The sequence below is a fragment of the Egretta garzetta genome, unplaced genomic scaffold (assembly GCF_000687185.1).
Source record: "Egretta garzetta isolate BGI_Z169 unplaced genomic scaffold, ASM68718v1 scaffold463, whole genome shotgun sequence".
In the NCBI taxonomy this organism is placed as follows: Eukaryota; Metazoa; Chordata; class Aves; order Pelecaniformes; family Ardeidae; genus Egretta; species Egretta garzetta.
In genome coordinates, this window is record NW_009259188.1 from 816682 (window position 1) to 831656 (window position 14975).

At 44.0% G+C, this 14975-nt stretch overlaps 1 protein-coding gene across 1 annotated transcript in view; it reads right to left on the bottom strand.

Moving 5' to 3' along the window:
• CDH20 (cadherin 20) overlaps positions 1-10891 on the bottom strand; it is a 39301-nt gene extending 28410 nt beyond the window's left edge. The window contains exons 1-3 of the mRNA XM_035891316.1: positions 10649-10891; positions 3748-4042; positions 1935-2054 (exon numbers count right to left, since the gene is read on the bottom strand). Coding sequence (XP_035747209.1) covers positions 1935-2054; positions 3748-4042; positions 10649-10891 — 658 coding nt within the window. The remainder of the gene's footprint in view (positions 1-1934; positions 2055-3747; positions 4043-10648) is intronic.
• Positions 10892-14975: the final 4084 nt, after the last annotated feature.

Sequence of the window (14975 nt, forward strand, 5' to 3'; positions counted from 1 at the left end):
ACGGTTGGCCTTCTGGGCTGCCAGCGCACATTGCTGGCTCATGTCCAGCTTTTCATCCACCAGCACCCCCAAGTCCCTCTTGGCAGGGCTGCTCTCGATCCTTTCTTCCCCCAGCCTGTATTGATACTGGGGGTTACCCCAACCCAGGTGCAGGACCTTGCACTTGGCCTGGTTGAACCTCATGAGGTTCACACAGGCCCACCTCTCCAGCCTGTCCAGGTCTCTCTGGATGACATCCTGCCCTTCTGATGCGTCAACCGCACCACTCAGTTTGGTGTCATCCACAAACTTGCTGAGGGTGCACTCGATCTCACTGTCTAAGTCATTGATGAAAACGTTAAACAGTACTGGTCCCAGTACGGCAGAGGTGATGTCCTTTCTTCTCTGTAACAGCCAGATAGTTTCTTGGGAAGTGGGAGGCCCAGGGGCCTTTGCCTACTCTGTCTGAGGGGATTTAAATCCACATTATTATTTTTTTTTACCTTCTAGGGGAATATGTCCATGGACAGGCTGTAAAAGTGGTCTGGAAAAGGGGAGGAGGAGGCTCTCAGCTTCCCTTTGAAGTTGTGCCTTCACATATACATTCGTTCAATGCCTGTGAGGCCAGTGACAGAACAGGAACAGGCGCACGCTTCTGGAACCAAGAGGTTGTGTCAGAAGGTGAAAGGGTAAGGACCCCAAATACTTCTAGCGGAGGGGTGTATTGAAACAGGTTGCCCGCTATTGGGTGCTTTAATCACTACCCGTCGGTATAAAGGAGCTGGTGATCGTTTATGCTCCAGCTCTGTTGTAGAGGAACGTGGGAGCTGCAATCCCATTTTGTGGGTTACCAAACCCTGCAGGTAGGTTTGCACTGGGGAAGCTGGTTAAAGTCCTGAGCCTGCGATGGGGAAATGGTTTCTGGCTCACAACTGCTCTTAGCCTAAATGGGTGCCCTGTTGCCCACTTGGAAAGGCTGAGGCAGCTCTGGATGCAACTAAGTGACGGGGAAATTAAGAAGTGGAGAAAAAGACCTTGCCTGGGTTAAATACCAATCAAGTACATGATTTTGGACTTAAGGGCCTACATTCTGTCTGAGTCTAACGGTTAAATCTGTACTGGGTCTGACCCTGAATATTGCTGCTTTGCTTTCTTAGAAAACATTCACTAGTCAGCAAATCTATGATTACACCCTTATTTGCCTGTGGTTGATAACTTGATTACAAAATTAACATTACTGTTTCATTTATCTTGTAAAGAGTTGAGGAAATAACATGCCACACACAAGTTTGTCTTTGGCTACAGCACCGACTCCACAAACTGCTAACTTTCAGAAGTGGATTATGCAGTGTTTTTTTTCTATTTTGTCCCCTGGGGCTCCTCAGTGACTATCATCTCATGAGTTTCTGACCTTAGCACTACCGATGCCCTTTAGAAACTGTCAAAACCTGTCAGATTCCTCTTTTGGATATAAACCTCGGGTATACACAGAAAAAGAGAGAGAGAAAGCAAGCAAAACAGAGAGAGTGTCCTATAGATAAATTTCAGGTTATTAACAAGAACACCCTTAGGTAAAACTACTCCAGATAACTGTATCCTTTAGCCTGCACTTTCCAGTGCTTGCTTTTTTCCACCAAGCCTTGTTACTAACTACATCTGCTGAAGACACTCTTGCAGTGATGGAAGCCAACAAGAATATTTACTGCACCAAACCCACCCAGCTCCCGAGCTGCAGGGTATGGTCATTCAGATGAATACATCACTGCAGAAAGCATGTCCTTCTTCTGGAGCTCATTACCACAGCCTTGCTTTAACCCTCACGCAGTGCTGGGCTATCTTGGCTCCAAGCCATAGAAATACATTCCTCTGACCACAGCATGCACTGCCTCTTCTTTCTGCTTGAACCTTTTTCTTTTGCTTTTCACACTGCCTTGTTCCCTGATGAAATAACATACCTGTCCGAGAGTCCACAGAGAAATATGGTTGTCCTTGGAGAATACTGTACACTACTCTTGCGCTGTTCCCATAGGTTGGGTCATCAGCATCTGTCGCCGTCACCTGGATAACAGAGGTGCCTGACAAAAAAACCCATCAGGTAAGACCTTGTGGGATAAAGAGCTGGCATGAAAAGTACACAGTTCAAAATAAATTGAAATGTCTAACAAGAGCTTTACTGCCCTGAACTTCTTCTTTTGATGCTCATATTGCTTGTACTTATTGCTCATACTTGTATCTCATTAGCGCTGAAGGAATTAATAGGCATAAATTCATCACGCGTCTGTAAGGAGATATAAAAGAGCAAGCACTCTATGGACCACAGTCACAGAATTGCTGATCTAACAGTACTTCGTTGTGGTTTGCAGAGAGCTGGTAGTTACATACTGCTTGCTTCTTTTCCCCTTTTCTTGACTATAAATGTTATTTAAAGGCAGCTCAATTAAGATCCATAGCTATGCTGACATAAATCACGAACTGCTGCAGTGGGCCCATGGATGCTGTATGTTGACTAAGGGATGGAGACTGTACACCCAGAGTGAGCGTGAAGGGATGTATCTCTGAGATAATCTCTCTGTGGGAATGCAGTTTACATTGCATGGCCTAGAGATTATGCCCTGCTGAAGTGCCTTTCGGAACCCACACAGACGCATATATATTTCTTTTCTTCAATTGGTTTTCAAGGTCTGCTTCCTCTGAAGCTAAGAATGGCTTGCAGGTCATGTAATTTATCAAGAACAAGGCATAACTGTTTGAATGTATGTGAGTTTTGACTCCTTAAAATGTCAGACAATGTCTTTATGAATGTATCTAGCCTTCTACATAATGTTTTGTGTTAGAAACAAATCCAGTGTTACTAGATACGCACTGGAAAATAAATCTGAGTTCAAGTGAGCCATTACCATTAAGAAACATTATTTCTGGATGGAGTTCTTGTATTTGAGGCTTGTCTCTAGCTTTATGTCAACATAATATTGAAGAATGAGAAGCTGAAGCATATCTGTAACTTCAGGATGTGTGATTTATATGTTATTAGCTCTGTAATGACGTCACAGAGCCAAAAAACAATGAGAATCTCCAAAAGAAAAAAAAAAAGGCCAGAAAAACAGTGTTTTGTGTGACTATTGGATTTGTTACATGGAAACGGTTTCTCCTGACTCGTGTAAGTGGGAAGGCTGTGGTTTGTCTTCTGACTGCATTGCAATAACAAGACTACCTTTGACATGATCCCACTCTCTCAAAGAGGAGAGAAAATGGTACCAGAACTTTGGGATCCACTGAACTCTGTTTAGTGCAGGCTTACACAGATTAGAAGGAGCCAAGCTGCTAGTAACTGTTGTCACGTCTCCCTGATTTCAAGGGCTCCTGGGCAGTATTTTAGCTCTCAGTGCGAACTAGAACGGGGTCCTAAAATTTGTATTATTTTCTGGATGGTAACGGATCTCTAATAGTCATCACTGTCGCTACCATCTGATGGCAGGGGAGAAGGGGCACTATGTTACTGCGAGCTGTCTGAGGATACCACGTTCAAATTACGCCTTTTTTCAGCTTCCCTGCTTCCCTTGGCATGTTTTCTTTCAGAGGGCCCAGCTGACGGTGGTGTAAAGCCTGCTATCCCCCTTCTGCGGCAGTCAGGCACCCCGGGGGAAGCTCTCCTGCCCTGCAGCTCCTGCGCAAGAGGCAAAAGCTGAGTCCAAGGAGTCAGGGAATTTATGTTATTGACCATCCCCAACTTGCTGAGAGGGAGAAGAGACTCCACAAAATATGCCTTACCCACAGGTGACATTTCTGGGACAGAGGCTACATAAGGTCCATCCAGGAACTTGGGTTCATTGTCATTGATGTCTTGGATTTTGATGATGAATTCCGACTCCGGTTCCATCGGTCGGCCTGTTCGCCTGTCCAGTGCTTGCGCCCTCAAGGTGTACTGCGACCTCTCTTCCCTGTCCAGCCGCTGGATGGCATGAATGTCCCCTGTGGTATCATCAATTGTAAACACAATGCCAGCTCCCTCTCCCGAGAGGATGTATTTGATGGAACCATCGCCCCTGTCCATGTCAGAGTGGAGCTGCAGAAAGGAAGAGGATTCAATTAGACCTCGAGCTGCTGAGAAACACTAAGCACATTAGCATCCTGAGCATCTTGGTCTCACTGTTGGGACTCACAAGCTGGTTTTAATGAACTTGTCTTGCTGGAAGAGGGGAATACTCAGTAAAGTCTGTATCACGGAGTTGCAATTAAAAACCCTCTCCTGTCTTCCCATTTCTGTGCCCACAGCTGTGCCAGAAGAAAAGGCAGAGACACCCAAGCAGGAACAGGGTCTGTACCTTTTTGAAATCCCACTCAACACAAAACTATCTTTTGCCTGGTTGCAATGGCCATTGAGAAGGACTCGCTGCCAGGCTTGGCATAAGGTGAGGTCAGCAAAGCTGCAGACTGTGCTTGCTCACGTGGTTTAAGAGAAGTCAGATATTCCAAGGGTAGCATAACATTGGGGCAGGTACGGCAAATCTGTTTGGGATCAAGGGGAAAGCAGGACGGGGAGCTGCTCAGTAACTGTCATGATTCAGAAATCCTTTACATTTTTTTTCCATGAAAATTTGAGCAATAAAAATTAGGCTGGATCCTTACATCTTCAGGAAAGAATTATTGTTGAACAGTAGGTAAGGTAAGCAGCGAGGAACACTTGATTATGTCCATGGCAGGCTATAGAGATGAGAGGCATCCCAGATTTTCTAGGGAATTAGCGAACGGATTTATTGCATGACTGCTAATTAGTTCTGAGCAGCCACAGATAGCTGTGAATGCAACAGAACAGAAGAAAAGTAAATGCAGTGCTAATTATCATCTAAAACAGAGAAAAATCATCCAGGGGACTACCATTCTGTTAAACACCTGGTTCCCATGAAATACTGGAATGACTATCAAAAGACAAACAAATCAATTAATTTCACTCACACTATGAAGATGCTTAACAGTATGCTCATACTTCCATGCTTTTGAGGAATAGAGCATACAGACCAATGCCCAGAGATGATATTGGTTCAGTCCCAAATGACAGGAAGGCAATAGACCTGAGCACAATAATCAAAATGGGATTTTCAAGAATGGCTCAGGTGTGAATACCGCTCTCCAGTGTGATTATTGTGTTGAGAGATGAATAAAGAATAGATTAATAATAATAAAAAAAAGTGGTCAAAGAGGGCTGGATTCAGCTAAGCACATTTTAAAATGCAAGTATGAGCTAATTATCTCAAGAAATATGGTCAGAATTAAAGGTGTGTTTAACGCTGTGGTGAGCTCAAAGGACATGTGGGAATAATTGTGGAGGATGGGGCCAAACATAAGTAAATATTTGGACTGGAGAGAAAAATCTAGGAATAGTAGACTGAATAGCTGAACACAGGATTGGTAGGATCTATAGGATCTGAAGAAAGAATCCAAATAGAAATGGATAATTTGTGTGGAAAAGCAGAAGTCAAACCTGATTCATTTGTTTACAAGCTATTCTTCCAAGAAAGAAAGGAAGAAATCTCATCTCTGACCTATTTAAAAACACACTGAAAACTGTACAATAACTTATCACATAGGAAAAAGTTTTACAGGGATATGGACAAATTGACTTACCTGACCTAAACATTTCTAATGCCAGTGGACCAGCTCTTCAGCTGTTCTAGGGCACGTGGTCCCATTGACTTGGGAGCTGAAAGACCATTTCCGCCAGCGAAGGGTCTGGCTGGAGGACACTCGTTCTCTGGAGGCTGTTTTCCTTACTAGCCTCTCAGAGTGCAGCACACGACCTACACAAAACTGGGGCCTACTCCTGATTTTAGGGTAAGGCTGATTTCAGCTGAGGTGGGATCTATACGGTTTTCCATGGCACATCCCGCCCTGCAGACAGGTCTGTACATAGGCGGCCTGTTGACTCTTAATGGCTGCCGGGACAATGAGTGTTAATGGCAGGTATCCCTCTGCCGCAGGGGGGCTGCAAAGTGGCTGCAACAGCTCCAGGTGCAACGGTGGCTACGGCATCTGAGAGACACCAGTCCATCAGAGGAATGCTGGCAGCTCTCAGGTGATGTATCAGCTAAATGGAGGAAGAACAAGCCCAGAAAAATTTGGCAGTGGCTAACGGTTAAATTTAGATGACTGCCACATGTATTAATTCACATGCAGGCGCCGGGACTGCAAACTGGCATATCTTCAGGAAACACCATCTTGTGATTAATTTAAAAAAAGACAGTGGTTGTCATTATTTACCCTAAACACCCATAACTCAGAGATTATCACTGTAGGAGCTAGTAAACAGGATGCTTCCAGAAGGAGGACACTATTATAGCTTTTCAAATTGGTTCGGAACCACTAAGCTACATCTTGGGCATTTGTTTTAGTGCATCAGTGCGTCAATGAGGGAATGCAGCTGCTGAGACAGATACAGATGTTAGACCTGTTTGGGGAATTAGAGCTGGGCCTGATGGAAGAAAATGTGTTTTGGAACATCAACAAGTCCTCATTAAATAGGAAAAAGGAAAGAAAAAGAAAGAAGTCAAAGTCAAATTCAAAGTCATAGAAAAGGCAAAGGAAAAAATAAAAAAGAAAAAGGCAAAGGAAATTGAACATGAAAAAGAAAAGGAAAAAGAAAAAAGAAAAATGAAAATAAAAAAGAAAAGCAAAAGGAAAAGGAGAGGGTTTTGTAAAGTTTTGAGGCGGGGGGATGGTCGGGAGAAAAAGAAGAAAAAAGAAAAAAGGAAAGAAGAAAGCATCTTTTAGAATAGCAGAAGGTGTTCTGGAAAGTTCAAAATACTTAGAAGAAGATACTGAATGAGACTCATGGGTTAAATTACACCTTCTGTCTGAAGCCCTATTTGGAATGAATGCAGTTGTGTAGGGAGCAAAGAAGGAATGAACATGGCACACTAATAAGAATTTGGGAGTACAAGAGGATCTCTGTCTGCAATTTGTTAAATGCATTGGTTCTCAACCAAGGCTAGGCAGCAAGAAATGCTAGCAGCACTTTTGCCACTTCTCATATAACCTGCTTTTTCTGAAAAAAAAAAAGCATAAAAAAGACTTAATACTTTCAGACTGCAATAAATCTGAAAGAATTTGGTGTCTGAAGGGACTGAAGCTCACACCATTGCAATGGCAAACCCACTATCGGGATGCTGCAGTTTGGGGTGTGTGTAGAAACCACTGTGTTGGGAAGGTGATCCAGATTGCCATTGGCTCTGTTTTACGGGTGGTGCAATAAACTGTGCTGCCATGTGGCTGACACAGAAGTAGGAAGAATTCATTTCTACTTTCTCCTCCCTATTAAAGAATGGGCTATGGGAGGAATGAAGCCGATAACTCCCGCCAAATTGTTAACTGTGTCAACCTGGGTTGCTTCTTTCGACGAGGATAGTACAAAAGATTAAGGAGGCTATATCTGCATCTGAACGGCGCATTTCTGGCAAAAAGCACGTGGAAGAGAGGGGCATCTCAGGGAAGGACTTGCACAGCTCTGCTAACCGTGCTGTGACTCCATCCTTGACGTGCTCTCCTTTCTCTACCTCCAGGGAGGCAGCACCTGCAGGGGATTTTTGTGAGGATGCGTGAGTGAGTTTGGTTGATCTGCAATGATAGTCTGTAGAAAGGATGCATTTTATTCACTCATTCAGCTGCTGTGGTTCAAATGCCTCTCTCCTTCAAAACAGGGGTAGGGAGTCTCTGACACAGCAAAGCGGTGAAGTCTGTCCCCAGTTCAATTACTGATGCAGTTTAGGCTGCTGGATGAATGTGGAAAATACCTGCGCCAGCAAATGCGGGGGCTTTGGTTTCCCTAGTTCATCCTATTATCCAATCCTATTATCCAATCATGGCTACCTCCAGGAAAGCTGAGGCCTCGCATTTACCTGTGACAGGACCAGGAACCCTCTGAAGCTAAAATACTTTAGATTAGAATCATGAGCACTGGAGAAAAGCAAAAATTGTACTGACTTTACCTGAGGAAGATTATTTTCATTTCTCTGTCCAGAAGATACTTTGCCCCTTGCCTTACAGTTATGTAGTAAAGTACATTTTTCATAGCAGCCTTGAAAATCATATTAGGCAAGCATAGACCCATGGTTCAAGTCAAGGTGTTTTTTGTGTTGCCCCAGTCATACATAGATAGCCAGAAACAGCTGTATAAGAGCATCAGAAAAGCCCTTATCTTATGGGAAGCCTTTAGAGTATAAAGTAAACACAGCTGGATCTATGCTGTGCACTCTTTCTCCTCCTGCTGCAGGCTTGGAGAGCGCAGATGGATAAAAGCGAGGCCTGGCTAGTTTTGGGGAGTTGTGGGTGGTATCAGTTAGAAGAAGCTCTGCCGGGCCAGGCGCGGGACCCAGGGCTGTTTGGAGGGCTGGTGCTAGCGCCAGCAGCCGGCTGTGAGCCCTGCACCTCCGCCCCGCTCTGCACAAGCCCTTCCAGAGCTATTTCTGAGTCAGCCTGGGGTGCCTCGGGCTGAAAAATTTCTGGCCTGCCAGAACAATTAATTCAGCCCACAGTCTGCTGAGCCTTTTCCTAAGGATACCTAAGACACAGGCAGCACAAATGCAGGCAGGGCGACGAGTTGTGGTGGGCTGCAGCTTCTTCTGAGAGCCTGTGCCTTTGGCTGTAGGAGGCGAGGGGGAGCCTTTCCCTCATGGCAGCCCCCACTGCATTCATCCCACTGCTTGGCTGGCTGCTCGGCACCCAGTTCAGGGACGGGAGAAGATGAAATGCTTGACCCCCAGAGGCCCATTTCGGCAGCAGAGTTCCCTGGTGTCTAGTCTCCACGGACCAGTGCAGACCTAGGAGGCCTTCAGAGCGATCCAGCCATGTCAGCTCAGCAGTGCGTGGGGCTAATTGGCCCTGATAACCGTGGGAGCTAATTAGCCCTTGTGCAGCCCTGTGCTAATGCAGCCGTGGCATAGGCGGCCCTGGGCAGAGCTTATCCACGGCAGCTTGGGTCTGCGTGTGGTGGACATAGACCATGAAGAGTCGCCTCTGCTTTCCCCCGTTCAGCGGAGCTGAGCGGCAGCAAGCTCAAGAGCACTGCTGACCGTGCCAAATTTCTGTGCTCCTAAGGATACAATCAAGTCTAAAACAAAGATGAGTCGGTTTCTTCCAGTACTCGTTTTAGCTGAAATTCAGCTCACAAAGCAAGTCTGCAGTAGCTTCAGACGCAACCGAGTATGTGAAATAATATGTCTGGCCCCTGTTCCAAAGCTGGGAATTGCACAAAACCAAATATTAATTTCTTTAATCAATAGAGATATCAAGAGCTGAAAAGCTAGGTACAGGGATGAATGAAGACTAATGAGGTCTCATTTGGCTGCAATCACTAGTAATGCCATTGCTGTGGGAGGAAGGAGAGCACATCTTGCTGTCAGTCACACAGGAATAAATCAGGAGGAGGCCTTTTGAAGCCTGTGGATTAATTTTGATTTATACTGGTGTGACTGAAGGCACAGTTTAGCTCTATGGGGTTCTAGAATGATAAATACAAGTCAGAAATGGGCCTCTAGATACGTGATTCTTTTTTTTTTTTTCTTTCTGCAGTTGGATAGCTTGGAAGGAAAGAAGGAGCCTTGATCATGTAAAAATAAGTAATGAAATCTGAAGGAATTGTTTTCTGACATCCTTTCCTAGTTCTTAATTATTCATATCTACCTATATGTAGTCTGCACTCATCATAGAGGTATCTGATATTCTAGGCATGTAAAATCTTAATAGTATTGTTCAAATGCTTAAGCACACTAACTCTTCCCTTCTCCACTTTTTCCACATGTGTCACCTTGGTGTAGACTAGAAGCAAACTTGGTGCAGACCATAACCATTTGAATAACGGGGTCAATGCTTTCAACAATTCAGAGTCTTTAAAAACAGCCAGAAAACAGGAAAAGGAGTGTGGTTATAGTAAGGCAGATTGTGATGGCAGACATCCCTGGTCTGATTTCCATCAGCTTGTTCCTCAAGAAGCTACAGAAAAGTAAATGCAAAATACTACCAAGTAGATGGGGTGAACTTAGGGATCCATTTTACACTTATCCGTATTCATGTGTAGGTTCCTGGGGTATTGGGATCCAAAAATAGGTTGGATTTAATGAGCTGCCCCTCTACCCTTCTAGATCTGGAGCAACCTCTCTGTAGTCCACAGAATTAACCTGCGGTCAAGCTGTGGTAAGCAGGAAGATACTCTGACCCTAGAGATTTGCAGAAAACAAAAATTGAAATGTCAGTTTTCAAGAGAAACTGGCTATTTAATTTGATTGTAAATTTCAGCTTCCAGCTGACTTGATCACAGACAGAAGCATGATCACAAACTCTTCCTTTCTTTCCTAATCCTCATATGTCAATATAACCTTGCTCTGCCTTGACATTGTAGAGTCCCTGGAAAGATCACTGCAGATTTTCTAACACTACCTCAATTACAGATGACGATTGGTACAGCAGATCTCTTTGAAATAGGCAAATACAGTGACAGCCCCTTGAAACAGAAATTCTTCCCAAACAAAAGTGACACTGGTCAAAAGTTCTTGGGAGCAGAAATGAAATTAATGTGGATAAATTCACTACCAGAAAGAAAGAAACTTTGCATGTTTCACCACAATCCACAGATATACAGATGTATACACTCTGCCAGATACCCTCTTGGTGTGGGTCTTACCTTCCCAACGTAGAGAGGGTCAGTTCCTGTGTACTCCTCCAGAACGAAGAACTGGTTCCACACCCAGCTCCGCTTCATGCGCTGATGCAGCTTGTCTGACATGTTGTCTTCTTGCCCTTCAGTGAGGGGCCTGGCACTTCCTGACAGGACAGTTGTAGTAAGGTCCATCAGTCCCCAAAAATACAAGGAGACGCCAAGTCCAAGCAAGTTCTTTGCATTGCTCATTCTAACTGAAGTCCACATCCGTATACTAGGGCTGACTTAAAAGTCAAAACACAGTCTCTTAGGTCCCTTGAGAAGAAAGTAGGTCCTGTGTGTAGTCTTTTGAAATGTCCGAGAGAGATCCGTGTTCTGAGAATGGCAGTCTCCTGTAAAGTTAAAGGAAATTCATAGGAGGATGTTTTTTTCCCCAAGGTAAAAGCGTTTCCTCGATAGGCAAATATGCTAGAGAATATTTAATCTTCTATATCAAAATATAACATTAGGATGCACACCTTCTGAAACTAGGAATACTATTACCATATAAGCTGCCAGAACTGGAGCCTTAGATACAAGAATTGTCAGGGCTTAGTCAATAAGTAGGAGTTCTCTACTTTGCTAGCTTAGCTGCAGTGTTGCTTTATGGTATTGATTGGCATGAGTTGAGTGCATACTCTTCAGAAATATTTATGACCAGAAGCCCTTAGAGAATATTTTAAAACAGTTCACTCTGGAAAATTGTAATAGCTGGTGAAGATTTTTGGCAACTGTCTTTCTCTTTCTGTTTGGAAACTATGTCATTGTCATTACACACACGTGCAGGCACACACATCTACATAAATACAGATATTATTGCTATATTGCAGACCTTGAATATAACTGCTAGCAGCTCCAAGTTATTTCTAATTTTAATTATTCTTTCAACCACTTGAATTCAGGTTTCACACTCTGCTGCCTCCTCTCTGAGGAGCTGACTTCTGCTACAAATGCAACATTTCTAGAATTTGAATGGTCAGTTAATCATATTATAACCCACAAAAGGTTTCACAGTGCTGACGGTCACATGCTATTGTGTGATATGTCCAAGCAAGTCAGGCTAACACATTTCCTCCTCCACAAGCCTGAAAGACCCGTTTAAGCAGAGGAATGCTGACCTTTATCAGAGGACACTTTCTCATCAGTCTAGGATCTTTTGTTGTCATGAAGTCAGTTTAGTTGGTGACCTCACTCCAGGCTATGAAGTGTAGCAAACCTTTCCTTCACTATTTTGCTGAGTTTAATGATGTGGTGCTGCACTCAAGTTACTCTGTCAAAACACTTCATACATCCTCTGTGGGCCTAGTATTTTTGCTGTTCTTTTTAAGAACTCATCTTTCTCTTTTCAGGACAAACAGACTCATTAGGAAAGGCATATGGGGCTCTGAGGCTTAAGCAAGTAGTTCACACTTCATTTTACTGCTGTTCTATCCTTAAGTCTTCAGGCTTAATTAATTATTTTATCCTGTGGGAATAAAATGTAGCAGGAGATGTCTGTCAAATATTTAAGTGAAATTCTTGAAAGATTTCAAAATCATCAAAAAATATTTGAGATAATATTCTGAAGTGAAGACTGAGGCAATGCAATGTTTTCAAGAGAGAAGAGAGTGTTTGAAAATTCCCCAGCATCCAAGCTGGTATAACTGGAGGACTGTGTACACTTAGAAATCTACTGAAACAGAAATTCAGAATTTAATCCAAAAGTTGGCTGAAATCTCAAAAAAGCAGCTTAAGTCTGGAATAGATGTCCACAGGGGAAGTAAAGACAAAATAGCTATCTTAGACTAATTTCTACACAAAATAATGTTTCCAAGTATAAAGCCCAGAAGGAATATGACTACACAGTGCTGATAGTCTATGCAGTTGTGAATTTTAGCAAACAACGAACAGGTCCTTTACCTTGAAAAGTTTGCAACCTAAGGCTCAATAGATACAACAAAGAAAGGACAGCCTGTAAGCACAGAACATGGTAAATCTCTTCTAAGCAGAGAAAGGTACAGAATTCTGGTTGTTCAGACATTCGCCATGTAATGTGCTAGGGCTTATTGTCTGCAAAGCCAAAGAATGGGGATTTGTCTAAGCAGTATAAGCCCAGAAGGACCACAGTAATCTCTGCGTGTCTGTCACTTCATGAAGAAGCTGGCAGCTGTTTGTGAGAGGCAAGGACGGGGCTCAGCGTGCTCCATACCCACAGCCAAAGGAGTCCAAGAGCTGTGTGTGCAGTGCTTGCCTCTCTCTGTCCCATGAGTCATTAGCTCCCACTAGCCATTTACACTGGGGAAAGGAGACTGAAATCCTCTTCACACAAGGCACATCCAACTTGCTCTGGACATGACCTGGCAATGTGTGCTCTCAGCCCAGAAGGCCAACTGTATCCTGGGCTGCATCAAAAGAAGCGTGGCCAGCAGGTCAAGGGAGGTGATTCTGCCCCTCCACTCCTCTCTGGTGAGACCCCCACCTAGAGTATTGCATCCAGCTCTGGCATCCTCAGGACAGGGAAAACATGGACCTGTTGGAGCAGGCACAGAGGAGGGCCACAAAAATGATCCAAGGGATGGAACACCTCTCCTATGAAGACAGGCTGAGAGAGTTGGGGTCGTTCAGCCTGGAGAAGAGAAGGCTGCGGGGAGACCTGACTGCGGCCTTTCAGTACCTAAAGGAGGCTTATAAGAATGATAGGGACAAACTTTCTAGTAGGGCCTGTTGCAACAGGACAAGGGGTTATGGTTTTAAACTAAAAGAGGGTAGATTTAGACGAGATATAAGGAGAAATTTTTTATGATGAGTGTGGTGAAACACTGGAACAGGTTGCCCAGAGAGGATGCCCCATCCCTGGAAACATTCAAGGTCAGGCTGGATGGGGCTCTGAGCAACCTGATCTAGTTGAAGATGTCCCTGCTCATTGCAGGGGGCTTGAACTATATGACCTTTAAAGGTCCCTTTCAACCCAAACTACTCTATTATTCTATGTTGTCAACAGCAAGTTTTCCTCAGCAAAGTCAGGGGGACATTATTGAGAACATGTGTTTTGCTGGCGAGTAAATGTGGGGAAGGGCCTCCCACCACCCCTCAACACGACTTGAGGGAACCCAGCACTGCCTCTGCCATGCAACAGGAAGGGAGAGCAGGGGCAGGCAGCTGCTAAAGGTCCCACCTGGAGTTTTTACGTTAAGAAATTCCATCTACTGTATAAGTCAGTTACGTTTTGTCCACGTGACAAAAGAGGTGATACGACATCATGGACCGATTCCTGTGGCAATGAGAATTGTGTTTGTAGGTGAACTCCCAAACCACAAATTCAAAACTAATGGTGCCAGATGTCTCCTGCAATTGAGTGCAGCCAACAAGGATCAACAGTGCTCAGGCAAGGTAGTATCAAGACATGGTTAAATAAACTTGCAGAGTTACCAGTGTACCTGTAATGAGGTAATGGCAAAAGACATCTGATCATCAGGGTGCTTTTTTTTTGCACATGTGCATTGTATTAGCAGAAAACAAAGTAAGTAAAAGCAGTGAAAGAAAGGTCAAGAGTAGGGACATACATGCTTCAGGCTCTCGGTGATAGCAGCTTTTGTCATTTGAATGTCACTCGGCATTGCAGTGCAGTTCCATGAGGAACCTTTCTTGAAAACAGTGTGAATTCAGTGGCCCCCAGGAGCAACATCCCTAAGAGCATTTCCTATTCCCAATGCAATCTCGTTTTGCCAGGAAATTTGCCATTAAGTAATGTAAAGCCTTGTAAAAGGATGTTCCTTCCCTGAGTACCAGTAATTTCTCCATTTAATGCCAGCCCATGGTGACATGGTCATATATTTTTGTTGGAATGGAAGAAAGCACTAGTGGTGAGATGGCACACACTTTTTTTATGTTAATACCAGGGTTTCTGGTGTCTCAGACCTTTCAAAAACTGTGAGCAAGCAAGCTCAAACTTGTCACATTTTGCTTTTTGCCTGAAGGAAAATTGCTACTATTAATAACAGTGTTTAATCAAGAATGGTTCCTCTGTCTCTGAGGCTGAAGGAGAATGAAATTTTATTTCTGTCTCAGGTTTTCAGCTGGTATTAAAAGAATGAAAACAACCTTTGTTAACTTCCGGCCTTCAGCGCTGCTGATCTCTCTGGGTCTCCTTTCCTGCAGCTTCACCAATGCCAGGTGTGCACTATTGGCCTCTAGATCTGCAAGGCCTACTGGTCAAGCAAGGTATTTCTCATCAGTAAAGGCAGCACTCGTGTACATTTAAGGTTTGAATTGTGTGGTTGCACAAGTGACAGCTGAGCTACATTTAAGGTCATGGATGACTGAGTCTTTCAAA